General features: G+C 48.4%; 1 protein-coding gene across 4 annotated transcripts in view; it reads right to left on the reverse strand.

Annotated features, from left to right (window-relative positions):
• Nucleotides 1–8,236: 8,236 nt before the first annotated feature.
• SEMA3F (semaphorin 3F) overlaps nt 8,237–14,641 on the reverse strand; it is a 29,595-nt gene continuing 23,190 nt past the window's right edge. For 2 of the 4 annotated variants that reach the window (XM_030867212.3, XM_030867213.3), the window contains 10 exons: nt 14,307–14,446; nt 13,844–14,187; nt 13,535–13,679; nt 12,465–12,687; nt 11,736–11,824; nt 11,562–11,603; nt 11,221–11,378; nt 10,963–11,030; nt 10,547–10,680; nt 8,237–9,670 (listed from right to left, as the gene is read on the reverse strand). In XM_030867212.3, coding sequence (XP_030723072.1) covers nt 9,260–9,670; nt 10,547–10,680; nt 10,963–11,030; nt 11,221–11,378; nt 11,562–11,603; nt 11,736–11,824; nt 12,465–12,687; nt 13,535–13,679; nt 13,844–14,187; nt 14,307–14,446 — 1,754 coding nt within the window. In that variant the 3' untranslated portion in view covers nt 8,237–9,259. The remainder of the gene's footprint in view (nt 9,671–10,546; nt 10,681–10,962; nt 11,031–11,220; nt 11,379–11,561; nt 11,604–11,735; nt 11,825–12,464; nt 12,688–13,534; nt 13,680–13,843; nt 14,188–14,306; nt 14,447–14,641) is intronic. The other 2 variants (XM_030867217.2, XM_030867220.3) reach the window with 2 other exon arrangements.

Genomic DNA, 14,641 nt, shown 5'->3' on the forward strand with positions numbered 1-14,641 from the left:
TGTGCTTTTGTGCATTTCTCTTCATGTGCAGATGTGTTTGTATGTGTACTTTATTATGCTAAACTGGGTTAATGTGTGTGTGTGTGCGTATGAATGTATAAGTGCATGTATATGTGCATGTGTGTGCACTTGCCTGTGTACATGTACATTTATGCATGTGTCTGCCTGTATGTGTGCACACTTGCACATACCTGTGTCTACATGTACCCATGGTGCAACACTCTGACCTGCGGAGGTGGCCAGGCTCTTCCAGGGAATGTTTTGCAGGCCTGTTATCAGATGGGAAAACTGAGCCCTGAAGCAGGTCTGGTGTTCCCAGGGGAGGAGCAGATGAGCCTCACTCTTCTTCTGTCCCCTGTCAGTAATCTGGGACCTGCCTAGGGGTATCTCCAGGGCACACCTGCCTCAGTTTAGGGGTCAGAGGTCTCTGTGGGGGTTTAGATGGGACAGGACGTGCTGCTGAGTGGAAGTGGTTCAACCGAGCATGTAATGTTGAGCTCCAGCCTCTGGAGATTTACCACGTCCCATCAGAAGACCCAAATCCTGGGCTCTCAAGGCCGCCTCCTGGCTGAACTACCCGGAAACCTGGCTGTCTTAGGACTCAACTCTTGCGGACCTGGGGTGCCAGGGCCCCAGATACTGAGCATTGAAGACTGTCCCTAGTGTTGGGAAAGCTGGACAGGTGCATGTAAATCAATGAAGTTAGAACACACCCTTACACTATACACAAAAATAAACTCAAAATGGCTTAAAGACTTAAACATAACACCATAAAACTCCTAGAATAGAACATAGGCAAAACATTCTGACATAAATTGTACCAATATTTTCTCAGGTCAGTCTCCCAAAGGAATAGAAATACAAGGAAAAATGAACAAAGGTGACCTAATCAAACTTAAAAGCTTTTGCACAGCAGAAGAAGAACTACAATTCTGTAGCCTGTGGAAGGAAAACTACATTCACAGAAAGATAGACAAAATGAAAAGGCAGAGGACTTTGTACCAGATGAAGGAACAAGATAAAAGCCCAGAAAAACAACTAAATGAAGTGGAGATAGGCAACCTTCCAGAAAAAGAATTCAGAATAATGATAGTGAAGATGATCCAGGACCTCGAAAAAAGAATGGAGGCAAAGATCGAGAAGATGCAAGAAATGTTTAACAAAGACCTAGAAGAATTAAAGAACAAACACCTAGAAGAATTAAAGAACAAACAAACAGAGATGAACAATACAATAACTGAAATGAAAAATATACTAGAAGGAATCAATAGCAGAATAACTGAGGCAGAAGAATGGATAAGTGACCTGGAAGACAGAATGGTGGAATTCACTGCTGCGGAACAGAATAAAGAAAAAAGAATGAAAAGAAACGAAGACAGCCTAAGAGACCTCTGGGACAACATTAAATGCAATAGCATTCGCATTACAGGGGTCCCAGAAGGAGAAGAGAGAGAGAAAGGACCCAAGAAAATATTTGAAGAGATTATAATCGAAAACTTCCCTAACATGGGAAAGGAAAGAGCCACCCAAGTCCAAGAAGTGCAGAGAGTCCCAGGCAGGATAAACCCAAGGAGAAACACGGCGAAACACATAGTAATCAAATTGATAAAAATTAAAGACAAAGAAAAATTATTGAAAGCAGCAAGGGAAAAACAACAAATAACATACAAGGGAACTCCCATAAGGTTAACAGCTGATTTCTCAGCAGAAACTCTACAAGCCAGGAGGGAGTGGCACGATATATTTAAAGTGATGAAAGGGAAGAACCTACAACCAAGATTACTCTACTTGGCAAGGATCTCATTCAGATTCGACAGAGAAATCAAAAGATTTATAGACAAAAAAAAAAAAAAAAGATTTACAGACAAGCAAAAGCTAAGAGAATTCAGCACCACCAAACCAGCTCTACAATAAATGCTAAAGGAACTTCTCTAAGTGGGAAACGCAAGAGAAGAAAAGGACGTACAAAAACAAACCCATAACAAGTAAGAAAATGGTAATAGGAACATACATATCAATAATTACCTTAAACGTGAATGGATTAAATGCTCCAACCAAGAGATATAGGCTCACTGAATGGACACAAAAACAAGACCCATATATATGCTGTCTACAAGAGACCCACTTCACACCTAGGGACACACACAGACTGAAAGTGAGGGGATGGAAAAAGATATTCCATGCAAATGGAAATCAAAAGAAAGCTGGAGTAGCAATACGCATATCAGATAAAAGAGACTTTAAAATAAAGAATGTTACAAGAGACAAGGAAGGACACTACATAACGATCAAGGGATCAATCCAAGAAGATATAATAATTATAAATATACATGCACCCAACATAGGAGCACCTCAATACATAAGGCAACTGCTAACAGCTATAAAAGAGGAAATCGACAGTAACACAATAATAGTTGGAGACTTTAACACCTCACTTACACCAATGGACAGGTCATCCAGACAGAAAATTAATAAGGAACCACAAGCTTTAAATGACACAATAGAGCAGATAGATTTAATTGATATTCATAGGACATTCCATCCCAAAACAGCAGATTACTTTCTTCTCAAGTGCACACAGAACATTCTCCAGGATAGACCACATCTTGGCCCACAAATCAAGCCTCAGTAAATTTAAGAAAACTGAAATCATATCAAGCATCTTTTCCAGCCACAATGCTATGAGATTAGAAATCAACTACAGGGAAAAAAAAAAACATAAAAAACACAAACACATGGAGGCTAAACAATAGGTTACTAAATAACCAAGAGATCACTGAAGAAATCAAAGAGGAAATCAAAAGATACCTAAGACAAATGACAATGAAAACATGACGATCCAAAACCTATGGGATGCAGAAAAAGCAGTTCTAAGGGGAAGTTTATAGCAGTACAAGCCTACCTCAAGAAACAAGAAAAATCTCAAATAAACAATCTAACCTTACACCTAAAGGAACTAGAGAAAGAAGAACAAACAAAACCCAAAGTTAGTAGAAGGAAAGAAATCATAAAGGTCAGAGCAGAAATAAATGACATAGAAACAAAGAGGGACTTCTCTGGTGGCGCAGTGGTTAAGAATCTGCCTGCCAACGCAGGGGACATGGGTTCGAGCCCTGGACTGGGATGATCTCACATGCTGCGGAGCAACTGGGCCCGTGCGCCACAGCTGCTGAGCCTGTGCTCTGGAGCTCCTGAGCCACAAATGCTGAGCCCGCATGCCACAACTGCTGAAGCCCACGTGCCTGGAGCCCGTATTCTGCAACAAAGAGAGGCCACCGCAATGAGAAGTCCACACACCACAACAAAAAAAGAGTGGACACCGCTCACCGCAGCTAGAGAAAGCCCACGCACAGCAACAAAGACCCAAAGTAGCCAAAAGTAAATAAATAAATTTTTTTAAAAAAGAAACAAAGAAAACGATAGCAAAGATCAATAAAACTAAAAGCTGGTTCTTTGAGAAGATAAACAAAATTGATAAACCTTTAGCCAGACTCATCAAGAAAAAGAGGGAGAGGACTCAAATCAATAAAATTAGGAATGAAAAAGGAGAAGTTACAACAGACACCGCAGAAATACAAAGCATCCTAAGAGACTACTACAAGCAACTCTATGCCAATAAAATGAACAACCTGGAAGAAATGGACGAATTCTTAGAAAGGTATAACCTTCCAAGACTGAACCAGGAAGAAGTAGAAAATATGAACAGACCAGTCACAAGTAATGAAATTGAAACTGTGATTAAAAATCTTCCAGCAAACAAAAGTCCAGGACCAGATGGCTTCACAGGTGAATCCTTCACAGCTCATTTAGATAAGAGCTAACACCCATCCTTCTCAAACTCTTCCAAAAAATTTCAGAGGAAGGAACACTCCCAAACTCATTCTATGAGGCCACCATCACCCTGATACCAAAACCAGACAAAGGTACTACCAGACAAAGATACTACAAAAAAACAAAATTACAGACCAATATCACTGATGAATATAGATGCAAAACTCCTCAACAAAATACTAGCAAACAGAATCCAGCCACACATTAAAAGGATCATACACCATGATCAAGTGGGATTTATCCCAGGGATGCAAGGATTCTTCAATATACACAAATCAATCAATGTGATACACCATATTAACAAACTGAAGGAGAAAAACCATATGATCATCTCAATAGATGCAGAAAAAGCTTTTGACAAAATTCAACACCCATTTATGATAAAAAACTCTCCAGAAAGTGGGCATAGAGGGAACCTACCTCAACATAATAAAGGCCATATACGACAAACCCACAGCAAACATCATTCTCAATGGTGAAAAACTGAAAGCATTTCCTCTAAGATCAGGAACAAGACAAGGATATCAACTCTCACCACTATTATTCAACATAGCTTTGGAAGTCCTAGCCATGGCAATCAGAGAAGAAAAAGAAACAAGAGGAATACAAATTGGAAAAGAAGAAGTAAAACTGTCACTGTTTGCAGGTGACATGATACTATACATAGAGAATCCTAAAGATGTCACCAGAAAACTACTAGAGCTAATCAATGAATTTGGTAAAGTTGCAGGATACAAAATTAATGCATTCCTATACACTATACTCTTGCATTCCTATACACTAATGATGAAAAATCTGAAAGAAATTAAGGCAACAATCCTATTCACCATTGCAACAAAAAGAATAAAATACCTAGGAATAAACCTACCTAAGGAGGTAAAAGACCTGTACTCAGAAAACTATAAGACACTGATGAAAGAAATCAAAGATGACACAAACAGATGGGGAGATATACCATGTTCTTGGATTGGAAGAATCAATATTGTGAAAATGACTATACTACCCAAAGCAATCTACAGATTCAATGCAATCCCTATCAAATTACCAGTGGCATTCTTTACAGAACTAGAACAAAAAAATCTTAAAATTTATATGGAGACACAAAAGACCCCGAATAGCCAAAGCAGTCTTGAGGGAAAAAAACGGAGCTGGAGGAATCAGACTCCCTGACTTCAGACTATACTACAAAGCTACAGTAATCAAGACAATATGGTACTGGCACAAAAACAGAAGTATAGATTAATGGAACAGGATAGAAAGCCCAGAAATAAACCCACGCACCTATGGTCAACTAATCTATGACAAAGGAGGCAAGGATATACAATGGAGAAAAGACAGTCCCTTCAATAAGCGGTGCTGGGAAAACTGGACAGCTACATGTAAAAGAATGAAATTAGAACACTCCCTAACACCCTACACAAAAATAAACTCAAAATGGATTAGAAACCTAAATGTAAGACCAGACACTATAAAACTCTTAGAGGAAAACATAGGAAGAACACTCTTTGACATAAATCACAGCAAGATCTTTTTTTGATCCACCTCCTACAGTAATGGAAATACAAACAAAAATAAACAAATGGGACCTAATGAAACCTAAAAGCTCTTGCACAGCAAAGGAAACTACAAACAAGATGAAAAGACAACCCTCAGAATGGGAGAAAATATTTGCAAATGAATCACGGACAAAGGATTAATCTTCAAAATATATAAACAGCTCACGCAGCTCAATATTAAAAAAACAAACAACCCAATCAAAATATGGGCAGAAGACCTAAATAGACATTTCTCCAAAGAAGACATACAGATGGGCAAGAAGCACATGAAAAGCTGCTCAACATCACTAATTATTAGGGAAATGCAAATCAAAACTACAATGAGGTATCACCTCACACCAGTCAGAATGGGTATCATCAGAAAATCTACAAACAACAAATGCTGGAGAGGGTGTGGAGAAAAGGGAACCGTCTTGCACTGTTGGTGGGGATGTAAATTGATACAGCCACTATGGACAACAGTATGGAGGTTACTTAAAAAACTAAAAATAAAACTACCATATGATCCAGCAATCCGACTACTGGGCATATACCCAGAGAAAACCATAATTCGGAAAGACACATGCACCCCAATGTTCATTGCAGCACTGTTTACAATAGCCAGGTCATGGAAGCAACCTAAATGCCCATCGACAGACAAATGGATAAAGAAGATGTGGTACATACATACAATGGAATATTACTCAGCCATAAAAATGAACGAAATTGGGTCATTTGTAGAGACATGGATGGATCTAGAGACTGTCATACAGAGTGAAGTAAGTCAGAAAGAGAAAAATATCGTATATTAACGCATATATGTGGAACCTAGAAAAATGGTACAGGTGAACTGGTATGCGGGGCAGAAATAGAGACAAGATGTAGAGAACAAATGTATGGACACCAAGGGGGAAAGTGGCGGCGGGTGGTGGGATGAATTGGGAGATTGGGATTGATATGTATACACTAATATGTATAAAATAGATAACTAATAAGAACGTGCTGTATAAAAAAATAAATAAAATTAAAATTAAAAAATAAAAGCTTTTGCACAACAAAGGAAACCATAAACAAAACAAAAAGACAACCTACAGAATGGGAGAAGATATTTGCAAACGATGAGACCAGCAAGGGCTTAACTTCCAAAATATACAAACAGCTCATGCAGTTCAACAACAACAACAAAAAAAACAGTAATCCAGTTGAAAAATGGGCAGAGGAACTAAATAGACATTTCTTCAGATAAGACATACCGATGGCCAACAGGCACATGAAAAGATGCTTAACGTTGCTAATTATTAGAGAAATGAAAATCAAAACTGCAATGAGGTACCACCTCACATTGGTCGAATGGCCATCACTAAGAAGTCCTCAAATAACAAATGCTGGAGAGGGTGTGGAGAAAAGGGAACCCTCCTACACTGTTGGGGGGAATGTAAGTTGGTGCAGCCACTATGGAAAACAGTATGGAGGTTCCTCAAGAAACTGAAAATAGAGTTGCCATATGATCCAGCAATCCCATTCCTGGGCGTATAACCGGACAAAACTATAATTCAAAAAGATACATGCGCCCCTATGTTCATAGCAGCACTATTCACAATAGCCAAGACATGGAAATAACCTAAATGTCCATCAACAGATGAATGGATAAAGATGGGGTACATATATACACTGGAATACTACTCAGCCATAAAAAGGAACAAAATGATGCCATTTGCAGCAACATGGATGGAACTAGAGATTATAATACTAAGTCAGAAAGAGACATATTCCACTTATATGTGGAATCTAAAATACAACACAAATGAACTTTCATGAAACAGAAACAGACTCACAGACACAGAACAGACTTGTGGTTGCCAAGAGGGAGTGGAGCGGGAAAGGGATGGAGTGAGAGGTTGGGGTTAGCAGATGCAAACTATTATATACAGAATGGATAAACAACAAGGTCCTACTGTATAGCACAGGGAAATATAGTCAATATTCTGTGATAAACCATAATGGAAACGAATATTAAAAAAAAGAATGTATGTATTTGTATAACTGAATTACTTTGCTCTTCAGCAGAAATGAACACATTGTAAATCAACTATACTTCAATAAAAAAATTCACACACACACACACACGCACACACACACACACACACACAAAGGCTGTCCCTAAACGTGTGGGAAGTGGATACTGGCTCTGTAAGCTGGTGGCTTCAACATCTACCCTGTTGGGTGAGGGGAGATCTGTCCAGGAGCAACAGATCATTCATTCGTGCCACTTTCAACCTTTAGGCCCCATTCGTCCTCTACCCCACCACCATGCTGTAAGTGGGCCCTGGGAGTCTCTGCAGCCCCTACATACTGCCCAGGGGGTTGGGGTGGTGCAGGAGCCCAGGTTTGCTAAACCAACAAGAACCTTTCTACATATTGGGTCTACTTAAAGTGGGACCATTCCACTGCCTCCCCGTCGCCACCTGGCTCCCCTTGCCTGCCAGGTATGGCCCTAAGCCCTGCTGGATCCGTGTGCTTCCATAGGTATTGGCTTCCCCTGCCAGAGCTTGACTCGTTAAATTTGGCCTGGGGCCCCCAGCCTCACTTCCTCCTCTCCAGCAGCTCCCCACATATCCTGGTCTTCCCCGCCTCTGGACATTTGCTTGCGCTGGACCCTCTGCTGAGATCTGGCTGGAAGGATGCAGAAGAATGGGAATTTTGTTGATTCCCAGGGCAGGGGCAGCTGAACTGTAAGGGCTGTGGATTTGTCTTGCCAATTCTGAGTCCTGAGTTCCTGGCAAGACACAAAGCCAGGTGAGAAAGCAACGTGAACGAATGATCAAACAACTGAGTAAATGAATGGACGCTGGGCTTGCAAAAGAGACCGTGCGGGAACTGGTGGTCAAGCCACATTGGTGGGGGCGTGGGGCAGGAGGGACAGAATCTGGGTGTGGGCTGAACCCCCGTCCTCCCTCCTTTGCCAAGGAGAAAGCCAAAGTCCAGTCCCAGAGCCAGTGTTTATTAGCAAGATGGAACCCAAGGGCAGGTGTGGCCTGGACAGCCGAGGGCTGCCAGGAGCCCCCATCCACCTACCCAACTGCCCCCCAGAGCTATTTACACCCATCATCTGAAGTGGTGGGCAGAAGGGAGCCCTGGGGAGCCCCTGCAGGCCCCAGGCCTCCACCATGACCCCCTCTCCCCTCAGCGCTGCCTGAGCCTGGCCCCTCTGCTTTTCTCCCAGCCCCTGCATCACAGCGGCATGCAGAAAGCAAAGAGGAGGTAGAGTGGCCAGGCAGGGAGGGAAGGAGGGGCTGGAGGGGCTGCCCCACCCAGGCAGGGCTCCTCTTCTCCTGTCCCCAATAAATAGAGAATAAATACCCAGGAAAGGGCTGGCCTTGACTGAGTGCCCCTGTCCCAGGCAGGGGCCGGCATCCTGTGCCAGCCCCTTCTTCCCTTCTCTGAGCGCATCTGAGCCCTCACTCCCACCCCCGGTCTCCAAGCAGTCCTCGCATCCACATGTATGCCACCAGCAAACATGGGCGAAGGTGTACAGTCCGTGCCCCATCCAGGTAGAGCTTGCTCCTTCCCTGTGTCCTGTAGATCCTGGCGGTGGCTGTCGAGCAGGTAGACTCCCAGCTGAGCCTGGGGACTGTGTGGTCCTGGCCTGGCTCGGCCAACTGGCCGGGCCTGGTTAGGTGGGCTCCGTTTTCTGCCGTCTCTGACCAGCATGGGTCTAAGTTTTGGATGATGCTGCCGCTGAGGCAGGCTATTTACAACCCACCAATAAATACTGTCTTTGCAGGGGCAGGGTGTATATAGAATATAGATATTTTATATATATATATATTTATCTTTTATATTAAAAGGGACGAGGACTAGGCCGGCCCATCGCAGGGCTCGGACAGCAGGCCTCATGTGTCCGGCGGGTGGTGGCGGCGGTTCCGGGGTTTTTTCTGGTCCTGGGGTTCAGGAGGCCTGGGTGCCCCTGGGGCCTCCCTGGGACTGGGGGGCACATGGCGCCAGTAACCCTGGCAGTACTGGTGGATGAGGCCCACTTCTGGCTGGGCCAGGAGCTGCGCCAGCTCCTGGTAAGGGGGTGTGGGGGGCCCGGCGCCTGGGGGCGGTGGGACGCTCACAGCTGGGGGTGGGAAGAGGGCAGCATGGACGGCGTCCTGGCCCAGTACATGCAGCTGCACTCGTGTGATGACATGCTTGAAGTTGTTCTCGGTGGCTGTACAGGAGTAGAGGCCGCGATCACCAAGCTGCAGGGCGCGAAGCAGCAAGCCCTGTTCTGTGCGCAGGAAGCGGTCGTCTGCACGCATCTGTGGGGGCAGGGGCTGGGGCTCAGGGGCTGCAGGACCACCCTGTTGCCCCGGCCAGCTCCCCGATCAGACCACCTCTGGGGCCACCCCATGCAGGGGCACCCGTGTGGAATTTCCATATACCAAGAAAAACAAGTTTCCATATAACATCTGAATAATAAACACTTCCATTTCAGGAGGAATGACCATAAGGGGATTCTGTACAATGAGAGAATTCTGGAGCACACACACAATTTCTATTTAATGAGAATAAACAGATGTTGGGGCACCCTCAGAGAATTTCCATGTAGAAGGGATTGCCTAGAAGGTATTTCCACAATAGGAAGGCTACCCCACAGAATTTCCATATGCTGGAACTCATCCACGTGACATTTCCATAGAATGAGGTATACTGCCAATAAAGTACACATATGGAATTCTCATATAAAAAGGCATGCCTGGGGGCTTCCCTGGTGGCGCAGTGGTTGAGAGTCCGCCTGCTGATGCAGGGGACATGGGTTCGTGCCCCGGTCCGGGAAGATCCCACATGCTGCGGAGCGGCTGGGCCCGTGAGCCATGGCCGCTGAGCCTGCACGTCCAGAGCCTGTGCTCCACAACTGGAGAGGCCACAACAGTGAGAGGCCCGCGTACCGCAAAAAAAAAAAAAAAAAAGGCACGCCTACAAGTAGTTTCCACGTAATATGGACACCCCACAGAGTTTCCATAAAACTGGATTCACCCAAATGATCTCCACATAGGGAAGGGAGCTTGGAAGGACTTTCTTAGAATGAGAGCTGCCCCAGTTTGGCTCCTATACCACATTTCACCCACGTAGAATTTCGACTGTACAAGGGACTCTCCCAACCATGGTGAGGACTGTGGGGCACAGGAAATCACCTCTCGGCGCCGGTCACTCGGATCTCGCTGGAACAGCCACTTAACGGTAGCCTGGGGCGAGCGGGGCTGGCACTCAAGGAAGGCTGCGCTCCCTGCCACGCCATACTGCACAGACTCCACGGCATTCTTATTGGCTGTAGAACAAGAGGGTGCCACGTGAAAGCAGCACTACCTCTTGGCAGACTGCAGGCTGGCGAGGGGCATATACAGAGATACCCACCCATACAGGCAGGGCTGTGCCATCAGGCATCCACTCCTTGAGGGGGTGGCTGAGGACATCCCTTCTCCAAAACCCCTCACCCCCTCACCCCCACGGACCATGTGAGAATCCTTCCAGTGGGGGCCCCATGAGCAGCTCTGCAGGCTGCACAGCTCCACACCGAGGAGCACCCAGTGGTGAGACATAGAGCACTCACCATTGGAATTGAACCCACGGCACTGCCTGATGGGGTTCCCGTGCCGGACGTCCTGCCGGCGGCTCCGCCTGGAGGAAGATAGCTCCTGAAGGAGTATTCCCAAGAAAACTTGCCCCCCAAGTCTCTATAGCCCCAAAACTCCAGGGTAGGATGTCTCACCCATAAAGTCCCCCAGGGTAATATCACATCCACCTCTAGACCTCCAGGACAGAGCCCTGGGTCTGGTGGCCAAAATTCCAAGGGTCTCGGGGTTCACACCTCTTAGAGGACGCTGTGTAGCGGGAACAGGCTTGGCCATCCCAGGCACAGTAGGGGTCCCGGGCAAGGCAGCAGTCGGCACAGGCGGCTCCATATGCCTGGCAGCGGTGCAGGCTCAGGTGTGTGACGCCCACGGCTGAGGCCACGTACAGTTGTTGCTGTGGGCAGGGGTAGGAGCTTGTCAGTTCCCTCCCCATAGCCAACCTTCCTTAGGAGCCAGTTGGGCCAGGCTCCTCCCCTTCTTGTTCTGTGCCTCAGTGTCCCCATCTCTTTGCCAAGGGCTTGACCCCAAAGTGAAGCAGCCTCCATCCCTACCCTCAGCCCACCTTGCCAGAACTCACCCTCTTGGAAGAGATGGTCATGGTCTTAACAGATGCTGGGTCCTAGGAGAAGAGAGGGATTAGCTTATGACCCTGGGGACCCCCTTCCTGTCCTGACCTGGAGGTCTGAGGTCAGGAGGTGGTACTGAGGAGAGCCATGGTGAGGAGGACAGGACTGGGTGGTGTCACACCCACCTTGAAGACCTCCACCTCCTCTAGCATGAGCTCCTCCATCTCCTGGTCATCCTTAGGCAGCACAATGACCTTCTGCACTGTCCCGCGGTCTGGAACGGGCCGGGCAGGGCCTCAGTGGGGCTGAGGACGCTGGGAAAGGGGCACCAGCCTCAGCCCCTTCCCCCACCAGGGCCCAAACCCCCCAAGGGCAGTGGAGTGGGAGAGCTCTGTGCCAAGGTTGAAGAGTTGCCCCCAGATGAGGGGAAGAGGTCTAAGGAGACTGGCCCTGGATAAGGGGGAGTCACAGCTAGAGTCTGCTCCTCTGACCCCAGACCCTCATTTTGGGAAGCTGCGAACAGGCTGCAGGAAGTGTTCCCTTATGTTGAGGGCTACTGGAACAGCGGTGGGTGCAGTTTGCATGTGCACATGAGAGCATGTGTGTCAGTATTTGGACCCAGGTATCCTGGAGGTGTCTGGCTCTGTCCTCCCTCTTTCCGCCCAAACATGGGTCCCCAGGCACCCAGTGTCCCTGCTCTCCCGGCCACCAGGGATAGGGATGAAAATGGGGTTTCGCCATCCCCATTCTCAGTTATCCTGGTAATAGAGAGAAGCCTCCAAAGGATGAAGGTGGCAGAGCTGACATTGACAACCCTGTAGTAACTCCCTAGCAGGGCAGGGCCCAGCCCTATGGATCAGTACCCTCCACCCAGTGGGCCCAGTGTGGGAGGGGCCGGGAGCAGCAGTGGGTACCTGTGCCCAGGAAAAGCACCTCATAGCGCCCGTCGGCTGCATCCACCTGGTCCACGGCAACAGTGGTGAGACGGTAAGGAGAGCCTGTGCGGACCACCAGGGGCCGCCGCTGCAGAGGGTAAACGGCCTGGTACATGAGTGGGTGGGTGCGCATGAAGTTGATCACTTCATCAGGATAGTCCTTGGTGGACTTCATGGATGGCGTGAAGGTTCCACCAGGGCACTGCAGGCAGGTGATGAGTGTCAGGCCCAGGCTGCCCAGGGCACCCTGGACCCATTAGCTTCAGAAGAGGTCTCCGCTCTGTCTGTCCCCACCAGCTCCACCTGCTCCGCTTCTCAGAACACCCATCTGGGCTTTTGCCCAATACCCAACCTCTCTGCAGGTCCTGCACCAGCTGAGGTCCCAAGGTCTCACGTGGTCAAATCCCATGGCCATCTCCCCAGCTTCATGTGCCATGACTTTGTGGCAGCGTTTGGCAGAGCTGACAATGGCCTTTCTAGGTCCTCATCCCCACCCGCTCGTCTCCTTCCTCTGACTGTTCTTCCAGTGCACCACTTCCCCAGCTCCACCCCTGCTCAGCAGGACCGCAGGCACACCCTAGGCATGTGATCAGATCACGAAGCTCTCCTGCTTAGACTCCCGCAGTGGTCCATGTCACACCAAGATCAGGTGAATCGCCTCCCACTACTGCAGGGGCTCCTGCTCACCCCCACCTCCAGCCTGCCTTGAAGACTTCCCTACAACTTTCAGCTTCCAAACAGCCTCCCAGAGGGAGCAGCCTGCCACACCCAGCCACCATCTTTGTTTCAGGATCCTAGCTGGATTCTTTCACAGCCCGACACTGTGTGTAAACGGTGGAGTCTTCCTTACGGTGTGTTTTGTTTTAACTTCAGCTTTATTGAGGATGAATGGTGAGTTTATATGTGTGTATGGTCCACCTCCACCCCCGCCCCCGTCAACTTGGCTGTGAGTGCCACGATGGTGCGGCCCATGTCTGCAAAGGGCCTGACCCAGCACAGTTCTCGTGGAAAGAGAGGAAAGGGAAAGGTGGAGTGAGTGGGGTCCTCACCGTGCCGGGCCGTGGGTAGGGCATCTTCCCTGAGAAGGGCATCCATTGGTAGTTGGGGCCCTCCTTGTGGGCAAAGGGCCCATTGAAGACCATGCGAATGTCAGCCATGGAGTAGACACACACGGCAGAGCCTCGGAACACAGAGCTGCGGGCAAGGCAGGCTGCTGCTGCGGGTGGGGCAGACCCTTGGCCCAGGGTCCTCCCCAGCCTGCCCTCACCCACAGCTCCCCACCAGGATGGGGTCCTCCACAAATCACAGCCCCCTACTCAGCCACACCCTGCCACTGCCGGCCCCAGCCCCAGTCTCACCCCGAGGAGGTAAAGACAGCGTAAATGACTGGGTTCCTCACATCCTGGGTCTGCTGGACAAACACATCCTCTGGGGACAGAAGGAGAGGGAGCTGGGAGGGTACCTTGGCCACGAGCCCCAAGGCCCTGCCCACTCCTGGGTGGGGGGCACCAGGCTTCCCCTGACCACCCATCCGGCCGCCATCCCCTGCAGTAGCCATAGGCCCCCGCCCGCCTGCCGGGTGCTCACGGAGCTCGTCAAAGTGGGTCTCGATGCCATCCTCGCCTGGCACAGAGCAGACCAGCCTTGCCTTCAGGAATGTGCTCCACTTGTTGACCAGGCAGCAGTGGCCGCCGTCATCGTTCTGGGGGGCAGGGGGCAGGGGCTGGGTCAGATCAGCTCACTCACCTCAAAGACCCTGCCAGAGCAGGGCTGATGGAACCAGGACTGGGCCTGGGGAGGGGGCAGCAAGGGGCCTCATACCAGGCAGATCCGCCCGATGCGGGCATACACCGCGGGGCTCTGTGGTGCCTCCGCAGACCGCTCACGGAAGAAGAAGTAGAGCTTGTCGTCGTTGCGCTCGGCGCTGTCAGGGATGAGCTCAGCGTGGATGAACGAAGGGTCTGCAGGTGTGCAGGCGTCAGTGAACCGCACCCTCCTTGGACAAAGCCTCTTTCCCGGGCCAGGTACAAGAAGACCCCCGAGTCTTCCCGGGATAAGAAACTACCCCTGCTCCAGCCAGTCAAGGGCCAAAAATTCTCCCACGAGTGTTTCTTTATGATCTCTGTGCCGCACCCCAGACATGCTGCCCACTGGAG

Source organism: Globicephala melas, chromosome 11 (genome assembly GCF_963455315.2).
Source record: "Globicephala melas chromosome 11, mGloMel1.2, whole genome shotgun sequence".
Lineage (NCBI taxonomy): Eukaryota > Metazoa > Chordata > Mammalia > Artiodactyla > Delphinidae > Globicephala > Globicephala melas.